Source organism: Poeciliopsis prolifica, unplaced genomic scaffold, assembly GCF_027474105.1.
Source record: "Poeciliopsis prolifica strain line A6 unplaced genomic scaffold, Auburn_PproV2 SCAFFOLD022, whole genome shotgun sequence".
Lineage (NCBI taxonomy): Eukaryota > Metazoa > Chordata > Actinopteri > Cyprinodontiformes > Poeciliidae > Poeciliopsis > Poeciliopsis prolifica.
The window spans coordinates 5,608,816-5,622,426 of NW_026562397.1; the positions used below are offsets into that span (position 1 = coordinate 5,608,816).

The following is a 13,611-nucleotide window of genomic DNA, read 5'->3' on the forward strand; positions in this document are numbered from 1 at the left end:
CAGTTGGAAGTGGCTCATTTTCTGTCTCCGTGGTGTACTGTGACGGACTGCAGTGTACCCTGGATCTAGAGAAATTACACCTCCAGATGGGCATTCGCAACCCTCCGCCCATAAACCCTTTCTCCAAACCAGCAGGGTTAAAGCAGGTGTAGGAATCGGATGGATGGCTTTACATCAAAGTGATCCCTCATGCATTAAAAATAACCTAAGTGCTACCTCAAAGTTTAATCGTGTTCAGAAGAGTTTGTGGATCAGTACGATGACTAATTAGGTCACCTTCTACATTCAGTTCAATACACTGGCGACAGACGCATGGATTCATGGTAAACAGAAACACGAGAGTAAATGCCGATAAAGACAATCACACATCTGCAACGTATCATGTTGTAGCATGGCTGGTGGATATTTGTGTCGAGTCTCACAAAGTGCAGTTTAGTATTGATGCAAGTGCAAAATGCAGTACTCTGACTCTAAACTGTTATCAGTCACTGAACCACATGGGGGAAGCTAAAAAGTTCCAAAACAGTGCTGATAACTTACTCAAATTGCAGAATAAAGCCAATTTCTGCAGTCAGCCTGTAAACACTGAGCAAGTTTGAAATAGAGGACACTGCACAAGAGAATATGCTCAGTGGCACAACAGCCCAGGCCTTGGGCTTAATAGCTAGGACAGCGCAATGAGAAACGATGTGAGCACAGTTCGCCACACCGCCACAAACCTGAGCCCGCATGCTGGTCTGCAAGACGTTCCTGAACTTGATCACACTGCAGCAGCACTGGCAGGCAGATACACAATAAAGATCAACGGTGAAGCAAAACCAGTGGTACAACCAGTTGCTCTCAGAGCAAAGTCAGTGAATAAACTCAGCGCGATGGTAAATGATGGCGACATTACTAAAGTCAACAAACCAACCGAGTTCTATGGTTGTTGTCATAAAGACAAACTCAGAATGACTAACAGTGATGAAAAAAAGATGATGAAATTTCACCCAAGAAATAAAAAAAGAAAATAAGTTTTTTAATTTATATACACTGATTGTTTAGAGCCACCTACTGGTATGATGACCTACTGGTATGGTAGCGCTCTCACAGCTTCCCCCACCAGAATACTGATGGAGAAACATAGAAACATAATGACTTATAACACCAGTGTATTGTAAGTCTGGCAGACACCAGGCTTTATTTGTGCCCCCACCAGGCTAAGCATTGCTGATTTAAGTCTTTTTTAAATGTTTGCATTTCTTAAGACTTATAGGTGGTGTTCAGGGATTAACCTTCCAATCTTTTAATAACACAAAATTATTAAGTGGCATTTTAAAATTTCCTGTAAACTTTAAACATTACTCATAGATCCAAGTGACCTGAGCCATGCCATTAAACGGGAATATCACCCGATGCGCACAATCGAAGAAGTTGTATCCACTATACCCAATGCAAAAGTGGTCTCTGTATTAGACGTGAAGTCAGGCTTCCTGCAGACGGAGTTGGATGAATAATCCTCTTTCCTGTCAACATTCAACACCCCTATTGGGAGGTTCAGATGGCCGAGGCGACCCTTTGGCATAAAGCGTGCGCCAGACATATTCCAACGCATCATGGAGCAGATCGGCAGGAAAGTATTGATGTTGTTCTGAGGAGTGAAAACAAATGCATTCAGCTTCATATCAAAACTTTTTACTGTCAATAAAACATCTGATATAAAAAAATAATAGATTAAAACATGTCGGGATATAAAAGTGGGTCCAGAGAAAGTGCAAAATGTGCTTCAAGATTGAGTAAATAAATAATCACACACACAGGAAAACATCATACATTTCAGTTGAACAATAAAGCAAAGAGCTGCTCCATCTGAGTTCCAGGTTTAAAGGAATATTCCACATTTTATCCGGTTGATAGATGTTGATTCAGCGTGCTTTAGCTATGCCTTCACAAGAAGAACGAATCACTTTGTTCGAATAGGACATCTTTAAGAGGTGAACAAATTCTCTCAGGTATTTCTAGTATTTTTTAAGCTTGGTCTAAAATAATTAATTACCAACTTTAACATGACTTTGTGTCCAACTTTGACCTTTAAAAATCATGTTTCAAGAAGCTTTGAAAGCCTTTAACATTTAGCTTAGCTAACCTAAGGCATATATATTTCTTAATTTTGTATGACTCACTGGTCGCAGGCAAGCTAACAGTTTTAAAACCTGTTGAATCATGAATTAGGAGATTTATGAAGTCTAGACGATGTCCCTGTCATATTCTCCCCAAATAGAATAAATCGGATATTTTATGCAAACATTTGTTCAGTTTATCAAATTATTGATATGCTTCCTCTTTTGTGTGACCAATTACTGTAATAGTTTGTGTAATAACAAGATCCAGTTATAAAATGTTTGCATATTTGGTAAATATATTGCTGCTGTTAAATGAATTCATTATTAATTAGAGTATAGAAGTGTTTACAGTCTGTTTTATAGTTTGGTTTGCTTGGTTTTAGTGAGATAAAGACTGAATAATGATTTTATTTGTAATTGATAACTAAACTGGGTTTGCACCAAGTCATGATCTGTTTAATCCAGCTGTCCAGGGATTAAACGGTACCATCTCTATAAACAGGACATAATAAAATTACACATTACTTTGTTATATTCTTGTCTCCCCCCCCCCCCCCTTATTTTTGCGTATTTGCGTTATTTTATTTTTCACTTGTTCTTGTCCATTTCCTTTTATTTTAATAAATGCTCTCCAATATTTGGAATTATTTTGTGTTTTATTTCATTTTATTATAATTTGTTTTTGGGACTCTTCTCTTTTGTTTCGAACATTATAACATTTGATTCTGGTCAGGATGTTTTCCTGTTTTAGGGGGACATTCCTTTGAACAGTGAGATGAAGGCCGATTTAATCCTAATCTGAACAGTTATTAGAGGCTGAGGTGATCCTGAGATTAGCAGAAACGTTTCCTACAGAGAGAGGAGCGGCAGGCCCGGTTCAACAGAACAGGGTCAGAACCTTCCATAGAACAGAACCCTGTCAGAGTGTGGACCTAACTGTCAGAACATTGTTTCTGGGGGTTCTGGAAGGTCCTGGATGTTCTGTAAGGGTCTGGTGGTTCTTCAAGGTTCTGATGGTTCTGGAGTGTCAGGAAGTCACCAAGCTGAGCTGTTGTTCTGCTGCAGTTCTGCTCCTGTCCAGCGGGTGCGGCCGCTGACCCGGCCCAGATGTTTGATGGTTTCCTACAGCAGGCTGCAGGCTCCAGAACGCGTCATGCCCGCCTGCCTGGACCTGGACGAGGACAGCCGTCTGAAAACGGCCAGCTGGGGACAAGCATAGGGACAGTCTGTCCACCGCTCTGCGGGTCACACTAATGATGTCATACCATCTTACCTTCCTGCTGGAGCCTGATCCACTGTCAGAGCTGAGCTCTGCTTCTCCATTGACTGCTTTGGCTTCACTTCCTGACTGCTCTGCTGCAGGGCTGTGACCTCTGACCTCAGCTCCTCCAGGTGAAGAGCATTCAGGGGGCGTGGCTCCTCCAGGCTCACTGTTGATTGGATGTGAAGCTGGCTCTGAGTTCAGCTTCAGGGACCAGAGTAGCTATGGGTTAGAGGTCGGAATCGCTCGCTGGTCACACACTGACACACACTGACACACACTGACACACAGCGCCATATTCAGTTCAGTTCAGCATTCAATACAATCATCCCGGAGAAGCTGATAGTGAAGCTGAGGACTCTTGACATCAATGTGCCTTTGGATCAGAGACTGTCTCACCAGCCGACCTCAGGCGGCAAGAATAGAGGACCAAACTTCATCCACCCTGGTCCTCAATACAGTTACCAAACCTGGAGCTAATATGTACTGGCAGACGGCAAAGGAAGGCCAGTTGTACTGACTCCACCCATTCAAAGTGCTTGTCCCGCTACCGTCTGGGAAACGATAGATACATAAAGACCACAACCATCTGTCCGTCGCCCATCCTCTCCCTGCAGACACACTCACCCATTTGCTGCACCCTAAACACTTATTCAAACTTTATTTATCTATTTCTGAGGGTACCGCTCCAATTTCATTATGTTCTAGAAACATAATGACAAATAAAAAAATCTTACGTCTTACATTTACTGGACTCTCTGCTGACGAAGATGTCCCAGTCTGCTCTTCATCACCAGCTCTGTCCTCCTCTTCCTCAGCTGTCTCCACTGCATCCTGACGGCCATAAAACACAAAATACACATTTGATTTAATTAGTTTTTTATTTTTTAAAGAGCTGCTGGAAATCGCTAGAGCTCTGCTAGCAGAGAGAATTAGGAAACTCAACCTACAGCGACACAAGCAGAGGAAACACACAGCTGGGGCTAAAGGTGGGGTAACCAGCACACAAACTGGGTCGCTGAAAGAAGAAAAGTGGTCCAACCTGATTGTGAATCCTCTCCTCTGGCGGTGAAAACATTAGGAGCTCTACAGCGCCTCCCTGTGGTGCTTCAACTCACTAATAATAGCTTTCTGATACTGAAAAGTCTGGAATCAGGAGAATATGTGGTGAAATTGGTTTGTTTCTGGGTTGATCCGAGAGCCTGGAGTCTCATTAAGTCATCAGAACAACAACAGGTCTGACTTCTCATAAACTGATCTAAAACTTGGATTTAATCAGAGCTTGAACTAATTGGTTTTAGCGTCAGTTCACCAGAAGAATCCCATTTTGGCTCGCTTGCTTTTTCAGTCAAAAACCCAAACTTTTTACACATCAGAAGGTTCTATTTTGTAGCCCTCATGGAGCACCACAAGGAGACTGTTCAGAGTCACTAATATTATCACTAAATGAATTTACTGTGAGCTAAAAACAGAAACAAAGTGAACATGATAATAGAATGAACGGAGCTGTTGATCGGTCCTGCTTACAGCTTTTATTTATTAATCACTCAAACATGTTAAAAACACGAGAACGCAGCAATTTATTCCAAACAAAACAGAGAAGAGCAATTCCAGATACAAAAAAGTGAAAAGCAAAGCGGAAATAATAAAAGATAAAAAAAAGCAAAAGAAAGCAGAATGATGAACTGAACAGAACGACATCATGGGAGAAACATGAGTGTGGAAGCAAATGGCACAGCGAGTAAAGTCACAGCGAGTTATTAAAAAGCAGAAAACTCAATGAAAACAAGAGCATATGGACGTTAAATAAAGTCACAAACAAACCACGTAAAAAGAAAAGCAAAACAACTTATATATCAAGCTGTGAAATATGACTCTGAAGGTAGAAAACACAGAAATCACAGACATGTTTATGAAAAATAATCCAACTTTCTTTAACTTGAAATGAAGCTGCCTTGAACTTTCTCAGAATTTACAAGTTACCGAAACAGGTGACTCACGCCTGGAAAGTTTCAGAAAATATCCAGAAAATTTTATGAAACATCCTGAAGGTTTTACTAAATATTCTTAATGTTTGGCCAAGTAAAGTGTGTAATGTGTAATTTCTAGGAAGGAACCATAAAGTTTTACAAATACGTATGTAAACCATAAACAGAACGTAAGAGTAAAGATTATGGACCTATGTACGAAAAACAAAAGCTTCTGTTAACCAAAAATCCTGCTGGTTGTAATGGGGGCAGATTATGGCTGCTACTACCTGAATTTACCCTAAAAAGGGAGAATAAATCCTGTTTCTACTCCGTCAGTTCTCTATTTTACCCGACTCGGGGTTGAACCTGAGAGGTTCTGACACCATGGACCTCCAGAGGAGGAGCAAGCCCTCAGGTCCATATCATTGCAGGAAAAACTTCATCCCAGAACTCCTCTTCCTCGTCTTCCTCCAGCTGCAGATTTGCTGCTTTGCTGCTTCCTCACTGAAGCTTTCCTCTTCTTTGCAACATCCTCCTCTTCCTCCTCTTCACTTTCATTCTCGTCTTCATCACCATCACTTTTCTCCTCCTCCTCACTTTCTTCCTCTTCTTCTCCACCCTCTTCCTCCTCTTCACTTTCATTCTCGTCTTCATCACCATCACTTTTCTCCTCCTCCTCACTTTCTTCCTCTTCTTCTCCACTCTCTTCCTCCTCTTCACTTTCATTCTTGTCTTCATCACCATCACTTTTCTCCTTCTCCTCACTTTCCTCACTTTCTTCCTCTTCTTCTCCACCCTTTTCCTCCTCTTCTTCTTCGTCCTCTTCCTCGTCTTCACTTTCTTCATGATTCTCTTCAGTTTCTGTCTCTTCCTCTGTCTCCTCATCCTCACCATCTCTTTTATTTCTTGTTTCATCCTCTGTTTCCTGTGATGACTTCAAAGTGTCACTGTCATCCTCCTCTTCTTCACTTTTTAAACTGCTTTGCTCCTCATCATCAGTCACTGCTCCTTTGCTCTGAGTATCCTGACTCGACCCTTCCTCTTCCTCTTCCTCCTCCCTATTTCCTCCTTTGCTTCCTTTTTCTTCTTTCTCATTTTCACTCTCTGTGGCTCCACTGGTTTCCTCCTCTTCCTCCTCCTCTTCCTCAGCAGCACTCTCATCTTCCTCAGTCTGATCTCCTGGTTGAGGAGTCTCACTGTCTGTGTTCTCCTCCTCCTCCTGCTCTTCCTCCTCTTGTCGGGTTGCAGCAGATCCAGTCTCCTCTTCCTCCTCTGAGCTGGTTCTCTGCCTTTCTTCCTCCTGTTCTTTCTTCTTCTTTTTCTCCTCCTCCTCCTCATCTTCCTCCTGCTGTGGACTCTCTGATGCAGGAATGACGCTGATGCTGACGGCCGAGTTGCGGCCGACCCCAGCAGACAGAGATTCAGGCTCTTCTGGGTCACTTTCTGGTTTTGGAGCACTGTCCCGGCTCCTGGAGGCCAGCTTCTGGACTAGAACAGCGCCCCCTGCTGCCAGGGTGGCGGCACCGGTCAGCGCACCCCCACCAGAGCACTTCCTGTGGGCTGCAGCTTCCTTCCTGTTTCGCTCGTTTTTGGATCTTTTGGATGAATCTGGGTTTTGTTTGGAGCGGGACGCGTTTCTCTCGTCACTGATTGGCTGACAGCTCTCTATGGTCAGCAAATCAGCTTTGGACTCTGGTCTGGGTGGACCGGACTTAGAACCGCTCCTTCTGGGTTCTGGATGCTTGTCCCAGTCTGCAGCTGGTTTTGTCCCAGTCAGCTGGGTTTTGGACCCGGCCTGTCTGACTGCTTTCTTCTTATGAGCCGACCTGCTCTGATCCAATGACAAGAGGTTCTGTTGGTTCTGACTGGTCCTCCTCTGGTTCTGATTGTGCTGGGCGGAGAGAGAGTGAGTGTCGCCGCCCTTCTGGAACTGGGCGTGTAATGCCCGGCTAACCATGAGCTTCCTGTCCTTTCTCTGCTCTCTGATTGGCTGAGCATGCTTACCCTTCCTCTGTCCAGCACAGACAGCATGAAGACGGAAAGAGGCAAACGTTAGAGGAGAGCATGCAGGAAACAGAACCAAACAGGGCTAACATGGTCAAGGTTTTCCCCCAGAAAACTTGCCAAGCCCGGTGGTTGGGCGTTGGGGCACTTATTCATCCAGTGGCCCGTCGTGTTTTTGAGTTGAAAAATGTTTAAAGTTGACAGGAAATTTGAAAATATCACTTGATAATTATGTGTTATTGAAAGATTGAACATTAATACCTGAACACCACCTATAAAGTCTTAAAAAATACAAATATTTTCAAAAGACTTAAATAAATAAGCAACGCTCAGCCTGGCAGGGCACAAGTAAAGCCTGGTGGTCTACCAGACTTATAATACACTGAGGGAAACCCTGATGAAGAAAACCAAGCTAGCTTACCTTTAGCAGCTAACTTACTGTCTGAAACTAGCTTATCTTCTGCAGTTAGCTTACTTTAGTTATCTCACCTCACCTTCTGAAGCTAACTTGTTTTCTGCAGCTAGCTTACCTTCAACAGTGGAGACAGGCTGAGTGTTTTGTCGCTAGGATCCATCTTCATCACATGAGTCTGACAGCAAAAACAGACATGAGGATGATGAAGGTGACGTTGCTCCACATCTGGAGAATCCATAGATTTCTCACCAGGTTCAGGAAGTCAGTGGTTTCTCCCAGTCCTCTCACGCTGTCGCAGTCTGTCAGGCTCTCCACATCGCCCCCTGTCTGCCCTGCGGAGCAGAACATCATCCATCACAAAGAGCCTCATTTAATGTACATTACTACAGACAAGATTAATAAAAGAAAAATACAAATAGCCAGTAATTATTGGAGCATCCACAACCAGATACCTAAAATTATAGCTAAATAAATTAAAAAGGGTTTTAATTTAAATACTTAAAATGAAAAACAAAAATAGAAAAAGATTATGCATTAAATAATTGTACAATTAAACGGTATATAAATTAATAATATTGACTATTGCTGATTTTAAGATGTTTGGAAACACTAGAATCTTGTTTTTGGAAATTATAAATGTAAAGAGAAAAAAATCAAATAAATAACTTCACAGAGGTTCTAGATTCATTCAAATATATGCAAAAAAGCTAAAAAAAACTTCACTGAAAAACAGGGGGTTAAAAAACTTAAATAAAATTGATATTTTAGGTGACTAACAATAAATTTTAAAAAGTAAGACCTGAATAAATACTTGAAAATATGCATATAACATGAAGTTATAAGAAATAATGTAACAAAACATACAAAAGCAGAAAAAATAAAAACATCAGCAACTGATTGCAGAATAATTAAATACTAATATGAATTTTATTTTAAACTTTGTGAAACACAGAAAAAAAAATTAAGATTTCTTTTTATTTATTAAAATAAATGAAAAAAAGTTAAAACACTGAAATGAGTTAAGCAAAAATAAACAAAAAATAAGGGATACAAAAATTGTATTCCTTATTTGAATAAACTAAAAGTTGGTGAGTCAGTTCATGAAACTAAAAAGGATGAAATGATGTTTTAAAAAACTAAATATGATCCCATGGAAACACTAAATGTAATGATAAATGATCTTCATGATAATATATTGATTGACTGAAGTTGGTACCCTGAAGGATGCTGTCTGGGCCGAAGTGCTGGCTCCCGTTAAGAACCAGCCTGTGGCTTGGCTGGCTCTGGTCCGGTTCGGACAGAGCCAGCAGAACCGGCCGGTGGTTCTTGTCCATTTGGTTCTGGTCCAGTTGGCTCGAGGCAGGATGTGGCTTCTGTAGGACGCCTGAGGTTCTGGCGGGTCCAAACTTCTCCGGAGATCGTTCCTGCAGGACATGGGGAGGTTCTATCAGCCTACACTGGTTCTGGAGCTGCTTGGACCTGCCCCAGCACCAAAACCGACCCGTTCCCTGCGGCGGACCCGGGCGGATAGGCTGCGCTGCAGTGTATCGGTCGGTTCCCTCAGAAAGTCGAATGCGCTGTCCTCCAGCGTGATGGCGGAGCAGCCGGGTCCTCTGGGCCGGGCCAGAACCACCATGTGGCAACCTCCGCACGCCGCCTGAACAGGAAGGAGCAGATGGGTTAGGGCTGACCTGATGGCGGTCTAGCCTAATGGCCTGATGGCAGCGACTCACGGCCTGGACGGCGAGCGGCAGGAAGCGGGGAACCACGGCCGGGTGGAACCGGTTGGTGAAGTTCTGGTCGCCCAGGCCCAGCTTCCCATGCCGGCCATCGCCAAATGAGTACAGCAGCCCCGTGTCTGGGGAGAGAGCCGCGGGGTCAGAGTGGGGTTTGGGAGCCCAACCCAGTCGAAGGTCGGAGGTCACCTGTGAGGACGGCAGTGTGGCTCTCCCCACAGGTCACCCGGGTTGGCCGGCCCGTCTGGAAGCGCTGGACAGGACGCGGCAGCTGCGACTCGAACACAAACGTCCCGAGGCCCAGCTGGCCAAACTGACCCAGACCGAACGAGTAGACGTCGCCGCCATCTGGGGTCAAAGGTCACACACTGTGCTGGTTACTACACAGCAGTAAAATATGCTGCAAAGCACTGACACAAAAAATAGTCTGACTATTTTAACTGTAGAGAAAAATTATTAAAATTTTAATAAAATAAGATAAAATATCTAAAAAACGCCTTATATTTTATTAACAAATTATAAAATGAATAAATAGGTAATTTAAAATTTAAAAATAAATTCTGTTAAGCATTGATAACATGAAAATAAAATGTAAAGCATAAATATTTATTAAATTTTTAAAATTAAAACTAAATGTAAAGCTTAATTATTCTTATTAATTAACACATTTTATAAAATGTAAAATATTAGTACTTTTGATTCATTTTAAAAAGTTAAAATAAAACGGAAGGCAAATTTAACAAATATTTTTATGCAAAAAAAATATTTTTTAACATCAATTTTACTCATCCATCCATTTTCTAACATCCTTGTTCCTAGTGGGGTCAGCAGGTGCTAACCCAGGGAACGTTTCAGGCGCAGGATAAATTTTATATTAAAAAAATAGAATTTGAAGGTTATTAATAAAGAGAAAATGCAAAGCAGCTTTCCTAAAAGAGATTATAAAATCATTAATGGGCAGAAATGCTGAAACTAAATGATTATTTCTAAATTTTGTTCATTTTCTTTGTGTTTTCTTGCAGGTTCATGTCCAAAGCTCTTATTCTTCGCCAGTCAGTGTGTGATGGCTAACCTGTTAGCGCCACCGTGTGGCTGCCGCCACAGGCCACCTGCAGCACCGGCTCCGTGATGCTCTCCACCCGCTGCGGGACCCGATGTCCGGCCAGCTGCTCCGGCCGCAGCCCCAGCTTCCCGCTGTCCCGCTCCCCGAAGGTGAACAGCGCTCCGTCGGCTGCCAAACATGCACAGATCAGCCGGTCTCCTCCAGGTGAGACAAGTCACCAGGTGAGACTCACCTGTCACCAGAGCGGAGTGGTAGTACCCGCAGGACACCCAGCTGACCGGCCGGCCCACGCTGACCTCCAGCGGCCGGGTCGCCTGGCTCCGCTTCCCCAGCCCAATCTGACCCTCAGAGTTCTCGCCCCACATGAACAGCTTCCCGCCCTCTGCAAACAACATCAGGGTCATGTCGTCACCATGGCAATGTCACTACAGGACAGCCAATGAACAATCATCTCCACGCAGCAAACACCAAAAACCAGCTTAATTCACAGAGAAATCGTTCAAAATAAGAAATTAATAAACTTATTACTCTAGTTGAAATAAAAAAGTAAATATTAACAAGATAAATGTTGAAAAGAAACTCAAAATGATCACACAAATTTTGAAAATGTTAATTTTGGTAATATTGTGTTTCAATAAAAATAATAAAAAAATATATAAAACAAACTTATTTAAATTTTTATTTTTTAAAAATTGTTCAAAGTATATTTTTAAAATGTTAAAATCTACTGTGTCTAAATTTTATCACGTCTAAATTAGATTTTTCTTTCAATAAGAAGTGTTAAAATTAAGAAATGAAGCATTTAAAATGTATTATTATTGTATTATCACACTTTTTAAAAGAACAAGCTTCAGCTTTTAAAATAATTTCAACCTTTTAAAGATGTAATATCTCTTGATTAAAAACAAGAAATCCAACATACAGTTAAAATTTTTATTTACAATTTAATTTAAAACTGTAATTTTTAAATAATGTACATCAGATCATATCAGAAAATATGTGAGCTCAATAAACTTTAAAGAATTAGTAAAATGCTGACAATAGAAGATGAGGTACTGAGGGAAACCCAAACATCACCTGTCATGTTGTCTCACCTGTCAGGGCGGCGGAGGTGTTGGACCCGGCAGCCAGCGTCTTGATTGGTCCATGCGCCTGGAAGAAGCCGATTCTCTGGAAGGCAGTCCGCTCCTCGCAGTCGCCCAGACCCAGCTGGCCTTCTCCGTTGCCGCCGCAGGCGAACACGTGTCCCTGCTCTGCAGACAACAAACCCAAAGTGAAGCGGATGAACTCTGACCTCAGATCAGGGCTGTGGTTGGGGTCAGGAACCAACCGGTGCTGATCAAAGTGTGGTTCCGTCCGCACGCCACCAGCCGGACCTTCTCACCCTTCAGTGCTGGAAAATTGAGGAGAGAGCAGGTCATTTCCTGCCTCACTTCCTGTCAGAGGCCTTCACCTGGAGATCCCACCTACCTTTGACACAGGTGGGCTTCTGTACCGTCTGCTTGGAGCCCAGGCCCAGCTGGCCCCAGTTGTTGCTGCCGAACATGAAGAGCTTCCCGTTTCCTGAGGAGGAAGCGGCAGCAGCAGCTCAGCATCGACCAGCAGCAATGCTACAAAAAGCGAAAAGAAAAGCGTCTACCTGTGACCAAGGCACTGTGCTCATCTCCGCAGGCGATCCTCTCAGGAACGTCGTTCTTCAGCCAGAACACACTGGGCATGTCATCAGCAAACTTACTCTTTCCAAACGTGAAAACTGCTCCAGACTCTGCAGAAAACACAGAGACATGGAGAGATCCATCCCCCCAAAAAACAGAAAACCAGATCAAATCAAGACAAATGAAACAAGAAAAACAACCAGGAAGGAGATTCATCTGCTCTTTACACTTCATCTCGAGGGATGGAATGATGGATGAATAGATGGATGGATGGATGGATGGATGGATGGATGGATGGATGACATTGAGTAAAATACAGATGCTCTCAAGTGGTTGCATTAGAAAAACTTTCCAGTTCTTGTTTTCAGCATTTAAACTGGTGAAGTTTAACTAATAACTACAACATTAGTTCTTAAACATTCTTAAGAGTTCCAACAACATTTCATTTTCGTTTTAGAGTCAATAAAGTATTTTGTATTTAAATTGATCTCCTAGCTCAGGACCATCAACCCCAAGTTTTTATATTTAAAGACTGAGCTCTTAAATTCGCCTGAGAAGAACAAAACCCGAAGCAGAAATAGTAATTGGCGGAGAAATTAGGAACTTCAATGTATGTCTCGTTTAGCCTATGGGCTAATACAGCAGCTGGTGTGGGGGTTTTAACACAGCTAATTACCCGGATGTTACCAGCTAACAGCATGCTAGGCTAATGTTCCAGAAACACGCCGTTCTGCCTCCGTAATAAAACACTCATTATATGCATTTACCGGGTATCTCGTCTTCTGCCTCCTCTGCCATCTCTGCAGGACCTTAATCCGCTTTGCGCGGTGTTCAGGGCGTGTTGGTGTTCTCTGCAGCGACAACCCGGAAGTAAACAAAACTTCTCCTAGGATACGAAGCGTTGGCTCTGGGCTCTTAAAGGAGCAGCGCACATTTGAAAAGTTTCTAAATTTCTGCCCCGTTTGTCCTACTGGTACAGGTCAGTAAATCACAGCGTCGTTTAATGGACCATATATTTTAGTAATCTGGTTTAAAAAGCAAAACGTGACGATATAGATCCACATCAATAATTTATTTTTGGTCAATTCTGATCATTCTGAACATTCTTGAACTCAGAAAACTGAGCTTCTTCAACTGTATTATTTTTTTGTTTGTCATTTTTAAGAGTAGTTGTGTTTCAGTATTGCCAACAATAAACATACAACTACCCAGGAATAATTAAAAATTTCCTGTCAAATCAGTTCCGAGTCATTATCAGACCGAGGGAAGCCGGGATAATTTATTTAGCTGAGTTGTTTTATTTAGCTAAATACTATTGTTGAGGAGCACAAGCAGACCTCCTGACATACAAATAAAACATCGAAAAAAAGTAAGAAAAATAAATAAATAAGAATAAATAAACTCA

At 42.3% G+C, this 13,611-nt stretch overlaps 1 protein-coding gene across 2 annotated transcripts; it reads right to left on the bottom strand.

Moving 5' to 3' along the window:
* Positions 1–1,684: 1,684 nt before the first annotated feature.
* Positions 1,685–13,064, bottom strand: LOC129369948 (X-linked retinitis pigmentosa GTPase regulator-like). 2 transcript variants are annotated; one of them, XM_055045632.1, is made up of 16 exons: positions 12,974–13,064; positions 12,191–12,316; positions 12,022–12,114; positions 11,882–11,944; positions 11,646–11,804; positions 10,784–10,933; positions 10,561–10,719; positions 9,678–9,836; positions 9,486–9,610; positions 9,254–9,409; positions 8,969–9,176; positions 8,002–8,084; positions 7,868–7,927; positions 4,108–4,197; positions 3,376–3,567; positions 1,685–3,305 (listed from the first exon to the last, which is right to left on the bottom strand). In XM_055045632.1, exons 1-16 carry the CDS (start codon positions 13,002–13,004, stop codon positions 3,225–3,227), a joined length of 1,935 nt encoding a protein of 644 aa, XP_054901607.1. In that variant the 5' UTR covers positions 13,005–13,064; the 3' UTR covers positions 1,685–3,224. The 2 variants fall into 2 exon arrangements, with proteins under 2 accessions (XP_054901607.1, XP_054901605.1); XM_055045630.1 differs by lacking the exons at positions 1,685–3,305; positions 3,376–3,567; positions 4,108–4,197 and adding an exon at positions 4,881–7,344.
* Positions 13,065–13,611: the final 547 nt, after the last annotated feature.